The sequence below is a fragment of the Propithecus coquereli genome, unplaced genomic scaffold, assembly GCF_000956105.1.
Source record: "Propithecus coquereli isolate 6110/MARCELLA unplaced genomic scaffold, Pcoq_1.0 Scaffold285, whole genome shotgun sequence".
Lineage (NCBI taxonomy): Eukaryota > Metazoa > Chordata > Mammalia > Primates > Indriidae > Propithecus > Propithecus coquereli.
Window position 1 is genome coordinate 2,138,080 of NW_012148452.1, and position 19,774 is coordinate 2,157,853.

The window sequence follows — 19,774 nt, forward strand, 5'->3', positions numbered from 1 at the left end:
AGGTTGCTGTGAGCTAGGATGACGCCACGGCACTCTAGCCTGGGCAACACAGTGAGACTCTGTCTCAAAAAAAAAAAAAAATATTCTGTAAAGACAGGGTCTCATTATGTTACTTAGGCTGGCCTGCAACTCCTGGCCTCAAGGGATCATCATGCCTCAGCCTGCCAATTGTGCTAGGATTACAGGTGTGAACCACCATGCTTGGCCTACTCTTGCTTTTAAAGTAGAAATGGAATTAGATCATTTGTGTTTAAGAAGTTCTTTTTTTTTTGAGACAGAGTCCAGGCTAGAGCACAGTGATGTCATCATAGCTCACTGCAACCTCCAACTTCTGAACTCAAATGATCCTCCTGCCTCAGCTCCTGAGTAGCCAGGACCACACCCAGCTAATTTTTTCTATTTTGGTAGAGACCGGGTCTTGCTCTTACTCAGGCTGGTCTCAAACTGCTGATCTCAAGTGATAGAAGTTCTCATTTGGAATGTCAAATAATGACAATAAAATAACATAACCAAACACATTACTTACTCTGTGCATGGCTCTATGTTAAATCCTCATCAAGAATTACCTCATTTAATTCCCAAAGGAAGTGTGGGGACCTAATTACATTTATGTTTTACGCACTTCTCTATATGTATTACATTTATAGTAAAAAAAGGTTAAAAAGAGAAAAAGCAGAACTTTTATTAATCTTTATTTAAAAATGTAACTAGGTCAGGCACAGTGGCTCATGCCTATAATCTGAGCACTTTGGAAGGCTGAGACAGGAGGATAGCTTGAGGCCAGGAGTTTGAGACCAGCCTGGGTAACATAGTGAGACACTGTCTTTGAAAATCAATCAATAAAAACATAACTAGATACACCTTGGTTGTTTACATTCTCTGGTTGCCATTCAATCTCAAAAATAAGCACTGGAAGCATATGATAAACAATAGTTTAATGAAGCTATAGTATCTATAGGATTCTCAAATGGTTACAATATAAAATTATAAAAATTAGTAAAAGATGCAAGATAGAACATATTTTAATACTGGTAAAATGGCAGTAGCAGCTTTGCAAATGTTTATCTGTATGATTTCCGTAGCATTTTTCTTACAAACTTTTATTCCACAAGAATGATCAAATCATTTAGAATAAATTGACAGATACATGGTATTTTATAATATTATGAACATTAAAAGTATCCCATAAATATTATTCTGTTACAAATACTCAGCAGCTTTATTATCAGTGATTATTCCCTTTATTCTTAACATAATATAAATGCAGCTAGCAGGCTTTTAAAAAAACTTTTACTATTATAGAAGCAGATGTATCTCTTAACTTTACTACCTGTTTAATTTTCATCCATAAATGTCTTATAAACATAAATGTGGGTCTCATAAACAGGACTGCCTCTTAGGTACATTGTCCCCAGCTCTACTTTCTAGTCTGGTGACTTTCCAGCAACACTCTGTTTGGCATCTCAAAGCAATATTTATCCGTGGAAATACAAGTATTTCTGGAAAATTGCTAAGTTATCTTTTTAGCCAAAGCTAAGCTGAGGATATTTTAAGGATATCATGTAGCTCTTCCCTGTCAGACTAGAGAGTTCAGTAAAGATCTGAAACCTCTTGCTTCCTTTTGGTGAGGAGCTTCTATCCTTATTCGTAGAACTGCAGAGGAAGACAACAGCATCAAAGCTCATCCTGTGCCTTTAGTCACACTCACCGTAATTACAGTTCCTCTTCCTCCATGTTACTTAGTACATATGTGATGGAGATCTTGGCCAAAGCTTAGTAGTGTCCACTGCTAAGCAGACATATCTGGCAAACTGGGGCCTCTCAGAAATACAGTATTTGTCAACTTTGCAGAGGACTGACTGATAAGATTGCTAAATAAAATACAGGATGTCCAGTTAAATGTAAATTTCAGATAATGAATAATTTCTTTTAACATAAATATGTCCTGTACAATATTTGGGACATACTTATACTAAAAAGTTATTTGTCATTTAATGGGACATGTTTATAGTTAAAAGTTATTTGTTGTTTATCTGAAATTCAAATTTACTTGGATGTCTTATATTCTTACTTACTAAATCTGGCAGTCCTAGATTGGCAGGACAATAAACTGATATAGCTTTTGCATACTTAGGCTGATGAGGACAGGGAACCGGGTCTCACAGTGAACTCAACATGGACTTCAGAGAATCCTTGGCAAGGCATTGTGGAATATACAAGGTTCATAAAAGTTTTATTTGGCTGCATGAATGTGGACAGCAGATATAAAATAAAGAATATCTCAGACTTCAGTAAGCCAGATATAACTACCTACCTAAGGTGTTACAAATGATACATTCTAATTTTTTTCTTTTAGAGATGGGGTTTCCCTTTGTTGCCTAGGCTGGAATATATTGGCTATTCACAGGCGTGATCATTGCACATTATAGCTTAGAACTCCTGGGCTCAGCAAGCCTCTTGCCTCAGCCTTCAGAGTATCTAGGACTATAGGTGTGTACCACTGTGCGTGGCTACAGTCTAATTTTTAAGGTCACATTGGGCCTTTTGTTTCAAATCTTTTTGGAAAATAGTTGCATTTGAATGGAGGATGATCTTATCACTTAATTGTTTATAAAAACAATTACAGAAATAAAATCTCTCCAGCTGACACAGAATTCAAAAGAAAATCTAGATGGTCTTTTTTATTGATCATGTTTGTAGTAATGAATGCATGTGTATTACAGGCTGCAATACTTTTCTTTTCTTCTGTTTTTTTCCTTTTTTTTGGAGACACGGTCTTGCTCTATTACCCAGGCTGCAGTGTAGTGGCCCAATCATAGCTCACTGTAACCCCAAATTCCTGGGCTCAAGTGATCATCCTGCCTCAGCTTCCCAAGTAGTTGGGACTATCGGCATGTAGCACCACACCCAGCTAATTTTTAAATTTTTTGTAGAGACAAGGTCTTGCTACATTGCTCAGGATGGTCTCGAACCCCTGGCCTCAAGTGCTCCTCTAGCCTTGGCTTCCCAAAGTGCAGGGATTACAGGCATGAGCCATTGTGCCCAGCCTGCTTTTCTTTTCAATTACCTGAGAATACTCGGGATGAACAGGAATCAGGCTATTTTCTTAATGTCATAACTGCACCCATACAGTACAAACTGGAGTTATCTAGCTAAAATTGAATGACCTCTGTAACCTAAATTGGGTAATTCCAGGATAAGCATCACTTTGGACATTACATTTTCCTATCTGGTTCTCTTGCTGATGGTGCAAACTAGAAAATATCCAAATACCTGTGCCTACTTTAAACCACAGTATGTGTGGACTCCATACCTACTCTAATTCTTCAAATTGAATTACATTAGTATATTTATAACACCCTATTACATTTTTTTTTTTTTTTTGAGACAGAGTCTCACTGTGTTGCCCGGGCTAGAGTGAATGCCATGGCATCATCCTAGCTCACAGCAACCTCAAACTCCTGGGCTCAAGCGATCCTTCTGCCTCAGCCTTCCGAGTAGCTGGGACTACAGGCACTCGCCACTATGCTCGGCTAATTTTTTCTATATATTTTTTAGTTGTCCGATTAATTTCTTTCTATTTTTAGTAGAGATGGGGTCTCGCTCTTGCTCAGGCTGGTTTCGAACTCCTGAGCTCAAACAATCCGCCCGCCTCGGCCTCCCAGAGTGCTAGGATTACTGGCGTGAGCCACCGCGCCCGGCCCCCTATTACATTTTAACAAAAGGATTTGGGTGATTTTATCTGTATATTTTAGTTTTTTGCTTTTTTGGGGGGAATGGGATCTCACTATGTTGCCCAGGCTGGCCTGGAACTCCTGGACTCAAGCAATCCTCCTGCCTCAGCCTCCCAAGTAGCTGGGATTACAGGATCCCACCACTGTGCCTGGCTTGGTATATTTTATGGATCATCACACGGAGTTAGGCAGAGTTGGCATCAGTTTTGTTCATCAAAGCTGCTTGTAGAATGTGGTAGAGCTTGAGTTGGGCTTCTAGGATGGGCCAGCTATAAAAAAAGAAGTTCCAATTATAATATGAGTCACGTTCCCATGGCCAACACAACTCTCCTTCCTCAACAGAACCCAGAGTTTTTTGCCCGGCAGCATTGCATCCAGATTCTAAAAACTACTTTTCCCAGTTTCTCTGATGTATTCAGAAGTTCCTGGATAAGGCCTCTTTTATTATTGTTGTTGTTGTTATTGTTGTTGTTATTTTTAGAGATAAGGTCTTGCTCTGTCACCTAGGCTAGAGTCCAATGGCATGATCATAGCTCACTGCAGCCTTGAACTCCTGGGCTCAAGTGATCCTCCCACTTCAGCCTCTGAAGTAGCTGGGACTATAGGCACATGCCACCATGCCTGGCTAATGTTTTTTTTTTCATTTTTGTAGAAACAAGGTCTTGCTATGTTGTCCAGGTTGGTCTCCTACTCCTGGCTTCAAGTGATCCTCCCACCTCAGTCTCCCGAATCACTGGAATCACAAGCATGAGCCACTGGGCCAGCTCAGGGCCTCTTTAAAGAGATGAGGGGTAGCTTAGATAACACACCCTTTTGCCTTTTGCCTTTTGCCTTTCTCCTTCTCTTGCCTAGAATGTGGACATGAGACTTCAGGAAGTGTAGCAATTTTGTACTATGAAGATAAAACCACACATTAAGAATGGAAGAACAGTGATGACATGGTGAAGCTACTGTACTTATCGTAAACTTCCTACTTCTCAAAGAAATATTTAGGTAAGAAAAATAAGTCCCTATTTGATTAAGCCTCCGTAGTCAGATTTCTGTTACTGATAGCCAAATATAAAACCTAACCGATACAGCTGCTTCAAAGTTAAAGGAAAAAGGAAACCTAAGGGCTGGGTGTGAAAAGTCATTCTATGTTTAACAACAATTTTTACTAGATATCCTCCTAGGAAATGGATTTTGGCAGCAATGACATATGGCATAGGTCTTAGCTGTGGTTTTTGTTGTTGTTCAATATGTGGGTTTATTGTTTACTATATTTTTATCTGTTTCCATAGTTCCCAGCCCACTGTACTTATTTATAGGGTGTGGCAGTGACAACAAGGATCCTAGAGAAAGGAAGGGGCTAAGACCTTCACTGAGGGTTCTTCCCTTTGCCCCTGCCCTTCACAATTTTTGGTATAATCAAGGAATGTGATTGAGGGTAAACTCCTATTGCATGCTCTAGTAGGAGGAAAGAGGAACCTGGCCACACCTCCAAAGAAGGCTGTACACTGTCCAGGAGGACCAAGTTGATTGACAAGAGAGAAATCATGCTGTTCCATAGAAGGCATTAATTCTTAAGGAGGGAAAAAAGGGAAGACAGTGTTGGGGTGGGAGAGTGTTGACAGGGAAGTCTGTGGTGTGCCTCTGCTGCCAGAAGGAGAAGGAAGTATAAGGTTCAAAGCCAAAGAGGCCAGCAACCCTATGTCCCAGAACTCCAGCAGGGGTGGCAGAAGGATGGCTGTCATCACAGATCCAATGATAGAAGTGATCATGGAAATGACTGACACAAACAGGGTTTGGAAAAGTCACACCAGGGCCAGCTGATCTACTGAATTTTGGTGTGTGGGTCATGGTACCAAGACCTTTTCCTATCAATCCTGTATCCCTGCATGGTCTGACTCCTGTCTACATCTCTATCCCTGTCTTTCACCACTGTCAGACTCCCGCTCATTTTTTTTTTCTTTTCTTTTTTCTTTCTTTTTTTTTTTTTTGAGACAGGGTGTCCCTCTGTCACCCAGGCTAGAGTACAGTGGCATCATCATAGCTCACTGCAACCTGAAATGCCTGGGCTCAAGCGATATTCCTGCCTCAGCCTCCTGAGTAACTGGGACTACAGGTACACACCACCACGCCTGGCTAATTTTTCTATTTTTTTTTAGAGATGGGATCTGGCTGTGTTGCCCAGGCTAGTCTCAAATTCCTGGCCTCAAGTGATCCTCCTGCTTCAGCCTCCCAAAGTGCTAGGATTATAGGCATAATTCACTGTATCTGGCCAGGCTCCCTCTCTATGTTACAGCCACACTGGTCACCTTACAGTTCCTTGGATAGGCCATGACCCCTCCCACTGTGGGATCCTTACACATGATGTTCTTTTTGCCTGGAACGCTTTCATTCCTGACATCCATGGTGGTACCACTCCACACCCTATACCCCACAGTTATCTTTCCCAGTTAATGCCTTATTTATCTTTCGACTCTCACCTCAAGCATCATCATTTCCTAAGGGAAGCTTTCCTGGATCATCCAGGCTAGGTCAAGTTCCTCTGCAGGTTCCCATAGAACCTTGTTCCTTTCCTTCACAGCATTTATTGTAGTGCATTATACAAACATGGGATTATTTGATTAATGTCTATTTTCCCCACTGGACTGAAAGCTCCAAGACAGTAGATCTGTGTCTGCCTTTGCTTACCACTATATCCCCATTACTTCAGCATAGTGCCTGCCATATAGGAAGTGCTTAATAAATACTTACTAAAGGAATTAATAAAATCAGACATTCATTGATAAAACAGAGATGATAATCCTAGCTATATCTCATAGAATTTTATAAAGCCTAAATATGAAAGTGTTTTCAAAGCATTTAAAAATTATTAGTATTGCTAAAAAAACTGCTTTAAATTATGATTCTAAATAAATTATTTTCAAGAAAAGGAACTATTTTTTTTCCCCCTAAAGAATTACCTGAAACTTTCTCCTCAAGGCCCTGGTCATTACTGGGGTCAGTCCAGTTCCTGTATCCATATTTTCTTTATTGGTAAGGGGGGTACCACCTGGGCTCCTGCAAAGGTATTGAAAATATCAGTAGTTGTGTTTCATTCCAACTTTTAAAATGAATTTAGAAAGTATAAAAACAAGAGAATGTATTACCTCTCTACGTCGACTTTTCTAAGAAGTTTGCGCAGATCTATCTGGCTTTTACTAGGAGTACTAACAAAATAAAGATATAAAAATTAGAACCTGCCAGATTTTATCATTTTTTTCCCCAAAGCAAAGCAGCCATTTCTATAGGCAATGTCCTAGAATGTAGTTTTATTCGTTACATTAACACATTAATGGCCATGTGAGTTGTATTTAACTCACGCTAGTTTTGAGCTGAGGGCCTCTTGAAGCATATGTAACTCACGTGTCTCTTCACCTTGGGAGCCGCGTGAACTATTTTTTAAGTTGCATATAACTCATTCACAGAAAACAATAAAAAATAACCTATTTTTCATTAAATTAGAAAGGATCATTTTGTTTTTGAAGTTTTTATTCTATTTTTGTAATAAAGCACTGTGGCCCCAAGGAAAAAATTTTTTTTCTAGTGTGGCAATGTGTTAAAAAGTAGCAGTAGATGCTGATGGGAGCATACGGTGATACAACCATCCTGAGTAATACTTCTTGATGTGGTAATTACACTTATAAGAATCCATCCCAGGGAAAAACTCAGCTGTGCACAAAGATGATGAGCAAGGATGTTCATTGAAGAGCTATAGAAATTAAAAATCATAAACAACCTAAGATGTCTCTTATTTGGAGACATCAAAACAAGATTGTATCTATGAAGTTTACATACAATGCATTGCATATATTGAAGAAGTCAAATGATATTTTAAGCTAATTTTTAATAAGATGGGAAAAAGTTCATGACATGTTAAATGGGAAAAACTGTAATTGTATCTACAATGATTATACACAGGCACACAAATACATATATTCCATTCTTTGGGTTTTTTTTCCAGAGATTGGATCATTTTTTTTTTTTTTTATTAGACTAGTCAAGTGCAGTAGTGAGGACGGGGGAAAGTAGTAGAACAAGGAGTTCAATTTGTAACTGACTGTGAACAATCAAGTGAGATAATTCACTACCTTTGGACCAGCCTGGGTCTTGATCTGTTGCCCAGGCTGGAGTGTAGTAGTGCAATCATAGCTCACTGCAGCCTCAAACTCCTGGGCTCAAGCAATCCTCCCACTTCAGCCTCCTGAGTAGCTGGGACTACAGGTGCATGACACCATGCTCGGCTAATTAAAAAAAAAATTTTTTTAGAGATGGAGTCTCACTAAGTTGCCCAGGCTGTTTTGGACTCCTGGCTCAAACGATTCTCCTACCTTGGCCTCCAAAAGTTCTGGGATTACAGGCTTGAGCCACCACACCCAGCCAACATATTCCATATTTCCTTAATTCCAAGACATACTAATTTTCATATTTTATTCTTTCAGAAATTAGACTATTTTTAAAAATTCTTAATAGTATTTCTTTTCTCCCAAAATGTTACTAAATCAATGGTGTATTTTATAATAAAAAGTTAGAAATAAGCAAAAAATCATTCTTTTAAATAATAGTAAAGCATAGTGCTGTGCAGTTCCTTACATTAAGACATTTGTAACTCGAGTTGATAACACTTTGGAGTTAGGTTTCAGGGTAACACGCTGCAGGTCACTGACAGTAACTAGTGGATTCCGTGCCTTCGGTGATGGTACAAGCTTTAATTATAAAACGAGACATTATTAAAAACACATTTTAAAACATCACTCAAAATATAAACATGCTGAAACAGCAAATATCTGAGTGCTAAGTAGGCATAAGACATATCTACTACTCTACCCAATTTTTATTCCAAAGTTTCAAAGTGTGTCTCTACCTCTTCAGACTAATGGTTGGGAGTTAAAGCTGCCTAATTAAATAATTTTGGGATCTACACATTTTGTTGAAGAGATCCAAAACTACTAAAATAAAATACCAAATACTTAACTTGGAATGACTTCTATACATAAGGCTTATGTTTATTTTTCACAGAGGTACAACCAGATTAAAAGCAGAAAGACTATGTATATGGCCAATGACATCTTACCTTCCTCCTTTCATCAAAACTCTGTGTCTTCTTTAATTTCACGGTGAGTAGATCTTTGACTGTTATATGCATGGGTCCATCTTTTTTTAATGGTCTAGTCTTAAAATATATGGACAAGTTAGAATTTAAATTAGAATGAGGACAACTGGTGAACTGCAAACCAAAATCTAGTTTTTAAAGACTCAGAGTTAGGAGTCTATGGCCATACTGCCCTGAACGCGCCCAATCTAGTCTTATCTTGGAAGCTAAGCAGGGTTAAGCCTGGTTAGTACTTCAATGGGAGAGTTAAGAGTTAACTCTTATTTACCCTAGGAACCTATCAAATTCTTTCCACTAAACTAAGAATGATCCTGTTTTCAGTATCCATGGATGGTAAGGCTATTGAAAAGTATTCCTCAAAATGTAAGGCTGTGATAATAAATAAGACATGGACTAGTTCCCTGAAATAATATATCTTTCCCAGCAGACATTATAATAAGGTGGGACTGAAGGAATTACTCAGATCAAAGTGAACTTTTGCCTCAAATGCCTAGAAAGATGACTGGGTTCCCACAGAGTAAGAATGTATAGTCAGAGAGGTATACATTAGGGCAAATATAATAGGCTCTGGATTTAACTCAGCTATTTTAAACCAAATGTATCTGTGGTGAAAATTCAGCAGATTTTAAAACAGGGTCATGCCTACCTTAATGATTCACAAATATTCTAGGTCCCTTGGCACATAAGTAACTGCATGGAGAACTGGTTCTCCAGCCTAATGACAGTAAACTTTAGAATCCACCAACTCTTTGTTCTGACTTCACTCACTAAGCAATCTTCTGTTCTTAATTTTGTTTCCTAGGGAGGTTTTCCTTTTGGTAAAAAGATTCACTGAGAAACCAGTAAGAATCTTCTACTCTACACTCTGATGTTTCATACACATCACTTTCATTTTTAAATCCAGCTTTTGTAAGTTTCCTGGGGACTGAGTTTTTAAAAACACAATAATTAACATAATTAAGAATCAGAACAAAATATAGTCTTCCAGTCCAAGCCCTTAGACCAGTCTTAAATGGCCGCTTTGCTTTATTCCCATATTACACACTGACCAAAACACACCATTACTAGATTGTTTCCTACCTGAAGTGCTTTAGTGAGGTTGGACTTTCTGAGCAGCAAAGGTGCTAGTGGTGGTGGGGGAGGGGGCAGAGGAGGAGGTGGAGGGGGTGGTGATGGAGGTGGAGGAGGAGGAAGATGGCTGGCTGGCTGTGGCAGTGTGGGAGGAAGTACAGCTCCAGCTCCGGATTCTCCAGGGATGGTGGTTATAGCACAGGCAGGCACAGCTGTAAGTTTACTACTCATGTGACACGTTTGACCACAGCTTGGACAGCAAGAACTTTCTGAACTGGCCTGGAATGAGACATTATATTTTGCAAATTAATTAATACATTCAACAAGTTAACTTAATTCTTGCAGCTGAAAGTCATCATAATAATAGCTACCGTGTATTGGATGCTTTCTTGCTGTACCATGAGCTGCTTAATATTTTCTCATTTAATTATGACAAGTTTCTTCACTCATTCATTTATTCATTCATGTATTTGTTTTGTATGTGCTATATGCCAGGCACTGTGGGTACAATGTCAGCCCTGTCTGTCACCTTATGGAGCTGATAGTATGGTGAGGAAAGACAGATATTAAACACACGCACACACTCAAAACAAAATAAAACAATACTTCAATAAGAACAACGAAGTGTGCTGTGAGCATGACTAGCTAGAGGCTTGGGGAGTGATATTTAGCTATGATCTCAAGGGGGAATTGAGACTTACCAGGTGAAGGAAGATGAGGACTAAGGGAAGAGTTCCTTGCAGAGGGAAAAATACTTAGTGTGGTCAAAAATATAGTACATTCAAGAAACTGATAAAAGGCCAAGGGGCTGGAACATGACCGTTGTAGACCGAATTGTGTCCCAAAATTTTTAAGTTGAGTCTTAATATCCAAAACCTCAGAATGTGACTATATTTGGAGACAGGGCCTTTAAAGTGGTGATTAAATTAAAATGAGGCCATTAGAGTGGGTTCTAATCCAATCTAACTGGAGTTCTTATAAGAAGAAGAAATTTGAACATGAACAGAGACACCAGGGATGTGCTCAAACAGAGAAGACCATGAGAAGACAGCCATCTACAAGCCAAAGAGAGAGCCTCAGAAGAAACCAACCCTGCCAACACCTTGATCTCAGATTTCTCAATTCCAGAATCGTAAGAAAAAAAATTTCTGTTATATAAGCCACCCCAAGTCTATGATACTTCGTTATAGCAGCCCTAGCAAATGAATGCAATGACCCTATGAAGTAAAATGGTTATTAATTTCCTGTGACTGCTATAACAAATTGTCACACACTTAGTGGCTTAAAAGAATTGAAATTTATTTTCTCACAGTGCTAGAGACTAGAAGCTGGAAACTAAGGTGTCAGCAGGGCTGCACTCCTGCCCAAGGATCTGGGAAAGAATCAATTCCTTGCGTCTTCCAACTTCTGGTAGCTGTCAGCATTCCTTGGTTTGTGGCTGCACACTCCAATCTGTCTTTGTGGTTACATTTGTTAAGACCCTTTTCCCCGATAAGGTAATATTTACAGGTTCTGGGGATTAGGACCTAAACATACATTTTTGGAGGCCACTATTCATTCAGTCCCCTACAGATGATACAGAGGAGTGAAACAACTTGCCTTTTTCTCTTATGGCTAGTTCATCTTGAGGTACAAGTTCTGGGACCTGGGGTGGAATTCCAGAAGCTTCTCTTCAGACCAATAAGCATAATGTTGAGACATTGAGAACAGGGGCCTTGCTTGGTTGGGGGAGTTTGGAACAGATATTTTATAGGCTTTTTTTTTCCTGCATCCTTCAGTTAAAGAATAGAAACCTTAGCCAGGCACAGTGGCGCACGCCTGTAGTCCCACCTACTCTGGAGGCTGAGGTGAGAGGATGAGTTAAGCCTAGGAGTTAGGAGTTTGACTCCAGCCTGGGCAACATAAGGAGACTTCTTTAAAAAAAAAAAATCTTCCCATCCTTTTATATTCCAGGAAGCATCTTACTATAAAGAACCATCCTTTTCCATATCATTTAGATAAGACTTATGGTTAACCTCCTTGTTTATTTATGACAAGGCCAGACACAGACCCTCCAAATTCCCATTCTTTGTCTCATAAATGATTACCTGAACTGTTTCTTTTCTTTTTTTTTTTTTTTCTTTTTAATAAGACGGGGTCTCACTCTTGCTCAGGCTGGTCTCAAACTCCGGAGCTCAAGTGATCCTCCCGCCTCGGCCTCCCAGAGTGCTAGGATTATAGGCGAGAGCCACTGCACCCAGCCTACCTGAACTGTTTGTTGCCACTGACCAACCTGGGTAAAATAAAATATCTCTTGGATCTTGACCTACCCTTGGGCTTAAGGAAGCATTGGAACGTTAAACAACCTTTCATCTGAAGAATTGGTTGACCTCAGTGAAAAAAATGTTCTCTGGTCAGATCAACTGTCTGATCACCACACCTGTTCATCCCACTTCCCCACATTTGGTTCCTTCTAGCCTTGTTTACTCCTCACTATAAAAGAAAAGCTCTTTCTGCCTGATGTTTGAGATGCTTATAAATCTTATGACCAGAGCATTTTCCCTATTGCAATTGTCTTACCTAATTTCAGATTTGTTTTTTATTTGACAATACCAACCTTCAGTGCTTCCTGGAGCTTGCATAATTCACTTTCCAAAATGCAAAACTGTTGTTTTAGACCCTGAAGTTCTCGGTGGCAGCTACGAGATGGAAAGATGGTGTCTTTCTATACTTCTAAACTCTGAAATTCATAAATACACAAGCCTGAATCCTATGAACAATATGATATGGACAAGAAAAAAGAAACCAGAAAGTGGTTTATTTTTTGTTTTGTTTTTTTTTTCATTTTTTTGCCTTAGTAAGACCCAAGTTTGATGTATGTTTTACAGAAACAAAGGCAGACAGGACCCCATAGTTTCATCTTATCTGAGCTTAGCCTGAGTCTTGTGCTAACTTGAGCAGAAGACACGCATAAATACAAACATCAAGTATGTAGAAAAACTGTATTCCTGAATACAGATATGTCAAATCCATACCTGGGCTATGCAGTTCTGGCACCAGGTGTATATAGACCATACTCCATTTGTCCAAAGTTTTATTCTATCTTTGATGTTGGGAAAGTTGAAGTTCCAGGATGATCTTAACCAGCTTCTGCTATGGGATATATCTGCTGAAGAAATAATCACTCTGTAGGAAAAAAAAAAATAGAAAAAAATTAAAAACCCCTAAGTCAGAATAACAGCCTCTAATTAAACAAGAAGCTGGTTTTATAGCATGTCTCAGAAGCAGAGACTCCCCATAGCCAAAATTCTACAATTCAGGGATTCATTTATCCAACAAATATTTACTATGTACCTACTATGCTCCAAGTACCAAGGATTCAATAATGAATAACATAGAAACAATCCTGCCTGATGGAGTTTATGGTCTCATGAGGGAATAAAGATAAAAAATGAATAAATAAATAAGTAAAACATATGGGTTGCTAGATAATGAATAAATGCTAAAGAGAAAAAATTAAAGCAAGAGAGGGAAAATGTGAAATGTTGGATAGGAGTAAAATTTTAGGTAGGGAAGCCCTAGAAAGTCTCACTGAGAAGGTGACTTTTGAGAAAAAGCCTAAACTAAGTAAGGAAGCTGGCAATGCAAATATCTGGGAGAAGAGCAGTCCAGAGAGAGGGAATAGTAAGTGCAAAGGCCCTGAGGTGGAAGTTTGCCTGAAGTGTCTGAGGAATAGCAAGGATGCCAGGATTACTAGGGTAGAGAGACTTATTAGAAAATATGGTCAGAGGCCGGGCGCAGTGGCTCATGCCTGTAATCCTAGCATTCTGGGAGGCTGAGGCGGATGGATCGTTTGAGCTCACGAGTTCAAGACCAGCCTGAGCAAGAGCGAGACCCCGTCTCTACTAAAAAATAGAAAGAAATTAGCCAGACAACTAAAAATATATAGAAAAAATTAGCCGGGCATGATGGCACATGCCTGTAGTACCAGCTACCCGGGAGGCTGAGGCAGGAGGATCGCTTGGGCCTAGGAGTCTGAGGTTGCTGTGAGCTAGGCTGACACCAATGCACTCTAGTCCAGGCACCAGAGTGAGACTCTGTCTCCAAAAAAAAAAAAAAAAAACGAAGAAGCAGCATTGGTGAGTTTTAAGTAGAGGAGTAACATGACTTATGATTTTCACTGGCTCACTCTGGCTACTGTGTTGAGAATACACAGCTGGGGGGCAAGGACAGAAGCAGGACCGTTAGGAGACTTTTACAATATTCAGGAGAGCTAGAAAAGAGTCAAGTATGACATCATCATGGTTATTGCATTTTAAGGGTCTGTTTTTAAAAACTTTTTGTAAAGAGAGCTATAGCAACAAAGTTCCTGTGAAAAAGAGTCTCTTTCGGCCGGGCGCGGTGGCTCACGCCTGTAATCCTAGCTCTCTGGGAGGCCGAGGTGGGCGGATTGTTTGAGCTCAGGAGTTCGAAACCAGCCTGGGCAAGAGCGAGACCCCATCTCTACTAAAAATAGAAAGAAATTAATTGGACAACTAAAAATATATAGAAAAAACTAGCCGGGCATGGTGGCGCATGCCTGTAGTCCCAGCTACTCAGGAGGCTGAGGCAGAAGGATTGCTTGAGCCCAGGAGTTTAAGGTTGCTGTGAGCTAGGATGATGCCACAGCACTCTAGCCAGGGCAACACAGTGAGACTCTGTCTCAAAAAAGAAAAAAAAAAGAGTCTCTTTCGGTAGCACAGAGAATCAATGACTAAACTTTACCAATACTAAGATTTAAATTCTAGTCCTATGCCCCTCTTTCATCACTTAGTTGTCAGACTTATGCAATTAAATCCACCAGGAAAGGAGAAAATAGTTACCGTGCATTTGAACATAATTCCTTGTGATTCTCATTTCATTTGAACTCTTAAACTATGGCTGCCACATAAAATTCAGGATGTCCAGTTAAAATTTAATTTCAGATAAAGGATGAATAACTTTAGTATATAAGTATATTCCAAATGTTGCATGGGACATACTTATATTAAAAAATTATTCATTGTTTATCTGAAATTCAAATTTAGCTGGGTGTTCTGTATTTTTATTTGCTAAATCTGGTATCTCTATCCTAAATTGATCAGATCTCTCTAGTATTTTCTCTGTTCCACATTATGCCTTACCTTTCAGGTGAGGGCGGTGGAGGAGGAGGTGTAATTAGCTTGGATTGGAAGTGAGAGCCTTCTTTTTTTTTTAATAATCTTTTGGCTTTGGCTTTTAGCTTTCTTCTTCGTTGTTTAAACTTGGGCATGATTTCTGTAGAAAAAAATTTTTTTACATTTGTTACTGAAAAATAATAAATACATATAGAATGTCCACAAATCTTAAGTGTATTGTTCAGTGAATTATACTGTGAACACATTCTTGTAATTGTTGGGTTGCAGTCTGAAATGTCGGTTCTTAGTGCGCTCTTGGCTGAAGAATGACCAGACACACTGAAAGTAAGGTAAGCATGAAAATGAGGTTTATTGAGGAGAGAAAGATAGGATTATAGAGCAAGAGCAGGATATAGGTTTACACAGCAAGATACATATGCCACAGATGACAATTGGACCCATTGTTGTAGCAAAAGAGAGACCTTGGTTATGGTCTGGGTCTTGTTTTATAGTGTCTGGATTGGGACCTTCGTGTGGTTCAGACATCATCATGGAACCACTTCGATGGACAGTTGGAAGTTATATGACCTCAGTCTTACTGTGTATGTGGATCTCTCATGAGCCACTCTGAAAGCCTGTTTAGGGGGATGGTGAACTGCAGTGGCACCCACTTTTGTCCCTAGGAGACCTGAAATCCTTTGCTATTTACCTGACATTAACAACCACCTTGGTCAAGAAATAGATCACTACCAGCATCCCAGAAGTCCCCTGAGTGGAGGAAATGTAAATCCAGATTTAAACTCTCTCTGGAGATATCTCTAAGTTCGTTTTGCTTCTGTTGCTTTTCTCCATTAAGTTAAATGAATTTCCCCTTCTTTTTTTTTTTTAAGCTACACATGAAACGAAGTTTATTGAGCAAGGGCAAGATAGGTTTACAGAGCAAAAGCAATATATGTTCATCACGGACAACGAACGGACCCCCTGTTGTAACAAGAGGGGTCCTCCCTTTCTTTAAAACAGAGAAAATGGCTATAGTTGGGTTACGGTCAGTTATTAAAAGAATGCAAGTTTCTTTACCAATAACATTTACTGAGCTTCCACTGTGATAGGTAGAGTTGGTAGTAGGAGGAGGACACAACATTAACTGTTAATTGAATGCCCCTTTACTTTTAGGCAATTTCACATATATTTTCTCAGTTAATCCTCACTATCCTGCAAGGTGTTATCCCTGCCAAGGAGAATTTTTATCCCCATGTTTACAAAAGAATAAACCGAGGGTTAGAAAGATTAGATAATCTGCCAAAGCAATGCAATAACTTCTAAAGTCCAAATCTGTAAATCTTCAAAGACGGTTCCTTCTAATACACTGTGGTGCAGTAGTAGATTAAATAGCCAACTTACTGTACAATGAAATAACTGTTACCCCAATTCTGATACTTGGGTGTCTTAAAATGTTTATTTTAAATCATTTAAAAAACATTATCTAATATATTCATATTTTAATCCAGGTCCTTTTCTGAAGAAAATTAAGTCAGAGCTAATTTGAGCTGAAGTTCCAGAAGGGCTTTGCTGGTTTTAGTTGTTGCTACTTGAGGAACAAAGACATGGTTATTCAAGTAGCAGAACTGAAAATGGTCTCAAAGCCTAGGCCTCCTTCCCGACAAACTCACATTTGAATAGGAACAATTGGCCTTCAAAATACACATTCATTCCACTTTTGCTCACTCAGTAACCTTTCAGCACTTGGTATGGGGCACTCCACATGCTCAGCTCTCAAATTCCACTGGCTGAAGAGTTTCCCCATCCTGCTGTGGGTTGTAAAAACCAAGTAGCTTGGTTCCAAGACTTGCAGAGGGCATCCATAATGGCAAAGGGGGACAGTGTATCAACAATCCTTTTCCTAGAAGATTCTTTTTTTTTTTTTGGAGACAGATTCTTGCTCTGTTGCCCGGGCTAGAGTGCCGTGGTATCAGCCTAGCTCACAGCAACGGCCACCGTGTCTGGCTAATTTTTTCTATTTTTAGTTGTTTGGCTAATTTCTTTCTATTTATAGTAGAGATGGGGGTCTCGCTCTTGCTCAGGCTGGTCTTGAACTCCTGAGCTCAAAGGATCCACCCTACTCGGCCTCCCAGAGTGCTAGGATTACAGGTGTGAGTCACCGTTCCTGGCCCCCAAGACTTACCAATTGTTAATTGCCATATCTGTGCAGGTACTCGGTCCATGTGTGCATGCACAAATATGTACATATGTATACATACATAAAATTTTATAGGTTTTGGTTGAGTAAAATTAGTTGCAGACATAATGATACTTCACTCTCAGATACTTTAGCTTATGTTTCCTAATGTGGCCATGGAAATTCTTTTACAAAACCACAATCACAGTCAGGAAATTATCTTATCTAATAAACAGTCCATATTCAAATTGCTTCAATTGTCTCAATACTATTCTTTATAGCTTTTCCCTCCCCCCTCCACAATGCATTTTGCTTTAGTCTCCATTCATTCATAACAATTCCCCAGCCTTTTTAACATATGTATTTGCTCTTCACATTTCTTTTTTTTCCTTTTCTTTTCTTTTTTTTTTTGAGACAGTATCTCACTCTGTCACCCTGGGTAGAGTACAGTGGAGTCATCATAGCACACTGCAACTTCAAGCTCCTGGGCTCAAGTGATCCTCCTGCCTCAGCCTCCCAAGTAGCTGGGACTGCAGGTGCACCCCACCACACCTAGCTAATTATTCTATTTTTAGTAAACACGGGATCTCCCTCTTGCTCTGGCTGGTCTCCAATTCCTGAACTCAAGTAATCCTCCCACCTCCAGCCTCCCAGAGTGCTAGGATTATAGGTGTGAACCATCACTACTAAAATTATAAAATATTTTTATATTACCATAAAATTTATTATTATTATTTTTTTAGTGACAGAGGAATCTTGCTATGTTGTCCAGGCTGGGTCCTGAACTCCTGGCCTCAAGAGATCCTCCTGCCTCAGCCTCCTGAGTAGCTGGGACTACAGGTGCAAGCCACAGCACTTGGCATAATTTATTACTTTTTATTGTAATTTTGTTTGCATGTTTGTCGCCCTGCTGGAGTGTGAGCTTTTCAAGGGTATGATAAATTTTATTTATCTTTGTTTCCCCAGCATCTAGAGTATAGCAGGCACTAAATGTTTCATTCCAGAAATGAATGAAAGAAATCATTCCTGCTAAAGGTTAGCTAGCAAGTGTTCTTTTAGTTAAGGAATATGTTTCAACACAATTAAATTCTCTTAGGGAGGTTTTTAGTTCTTCAAATCATACCACATCTTCATATGATTGAAGGATGCGTCCAAAACTATTTTCCAGTAGGAAGATGCAATAAATAATACAGTAAGAATTACAATCTTCTGCAGGAGTTGGCACTGCTGCTTCTATCAAAACCCTACACAATGATATAAAAAGTTCTTTGGTCAGGGGCACTTCCGAAGCTGTAGCAGCAACGGAAATGACAGTTGCATTTCATACTATATTCCTAAAACACATTTTTATGGAGATCTCTTACACTCCCCCACAAATAGCCTTCAGTCAATTAATCGATTTCCATTACCAGTTCAATTGATCCTTCCTGAACACCTATAGCGACATTTCTGGTACTTGTTTATATTTAATTTTACGTTTTATGCTGTGCAGCATTGCTTTTTTAGTCACTGTCTTGTTTCTGTAAAGAGACTGCCGATCCCTAAAGTCTCGTCCAGCACAGTGTTAGGCATGCAGTAAACAGGTCACACTTTTTAAATTGACATTCTTACAGAATTCCAGACGATATCAAGGAATATAGTAATATTCCCAGTCAAGAATGTTACTTAAACACAGAAAATTTACCTTCTCAAACTTTAATGTGCATAAGAATCGCTGGGTGGAATCTTGTTAAAATGCATATTCTGATTCCGTAAGTCTGGGTGGAGCCCGATAATTTGCTCCCAAATATATTTTGCGGAGTGTTCATTAAATGGAAGTATGGTTAGGAGGGAGCCAGGCCGAGCACTTCTTCCCTAGTCCCAAACCTCCCCTTCCCCCCTCCATCCCCTCTCTTCGTCTAGCCCAAGTCCCCACTTCCTTAAGCCATTAGAGTACAAGCAACGACAGGCCCAGCTACGGAAGACCCGAGCCCAGATAACAAAGAAAGAATAGTCCCTGCACTTACTAGTCTAAGAGCCTGGGGATTAGATGGAGTCCAGGCAGTGGCCTCTCCTACTCCGTCAAGAAAAATTCAAAATTAAATCCTTGTCATGGAGGGACCAATCGTAGACACGGTCTCTCCACGATTCGCTCTCTCGGTAGTGCAGGGGAATAGACTGGCTTGTGATTGGCTGAGGTAGCACAATGCCCCAGCCAATGAGAGCTGAGGCGCTTCTAGTATGAATAAGAAGCAGGCGGGAGAGAAGGGGAGGGGTCGCAGGAGAGGAAAGAAGGTGTGTCACGTCCCCTATGCTGTCGGTGGAAGCTTTTGTGTAATTGGTTGGCTCTTCTTCTGATTGCACCAATCGCCAGCCCGTCTCTGCGGAGCTCTAACTATAAAATTGAAAGTAGAGAAGAGGAGGCAGCCAATGGAAAAAAAAATGTGTACAGCAGCCAATCCTCCTGAGGCGTTTTGTGTCTCTGCCCAACAGGAAAATGTGTTTCATGCGGAGGGGCGTTACCTAGTCGCCAATGGGCGGGCGCGAGTGGAACCGAGGAGCC

General features: G+C 39.8%; 1 protein-coding gene across 1 annotated transcript; it reads right to left on the reverse strand.

The window, feature by feature from the left end:
* Positions 1 to 3,934: 3,934 nt before the first annotated feature.
* Positions 3,935 to 15,211, reverse strand: PRR11 (proline rich 11). The gene is given in 9 exon segments (XM_012648432.1): positions 3,935 to 4,003; positions 6,683 to 6,779; positions 6,869 to 6,928; positions 8,352 to 8,464; positions 8,833 to 8,931; positions 9,952 to 10,221; positions 12,539 to 12,661; positions 12,957 to 13,107; positions 15,084 to 15,211. Coding segments are annotated over 9 exon segments (1,110 nt in total).
* Positions 15,212 to 19,774: the final 4,563 nt, after the last annotated feature.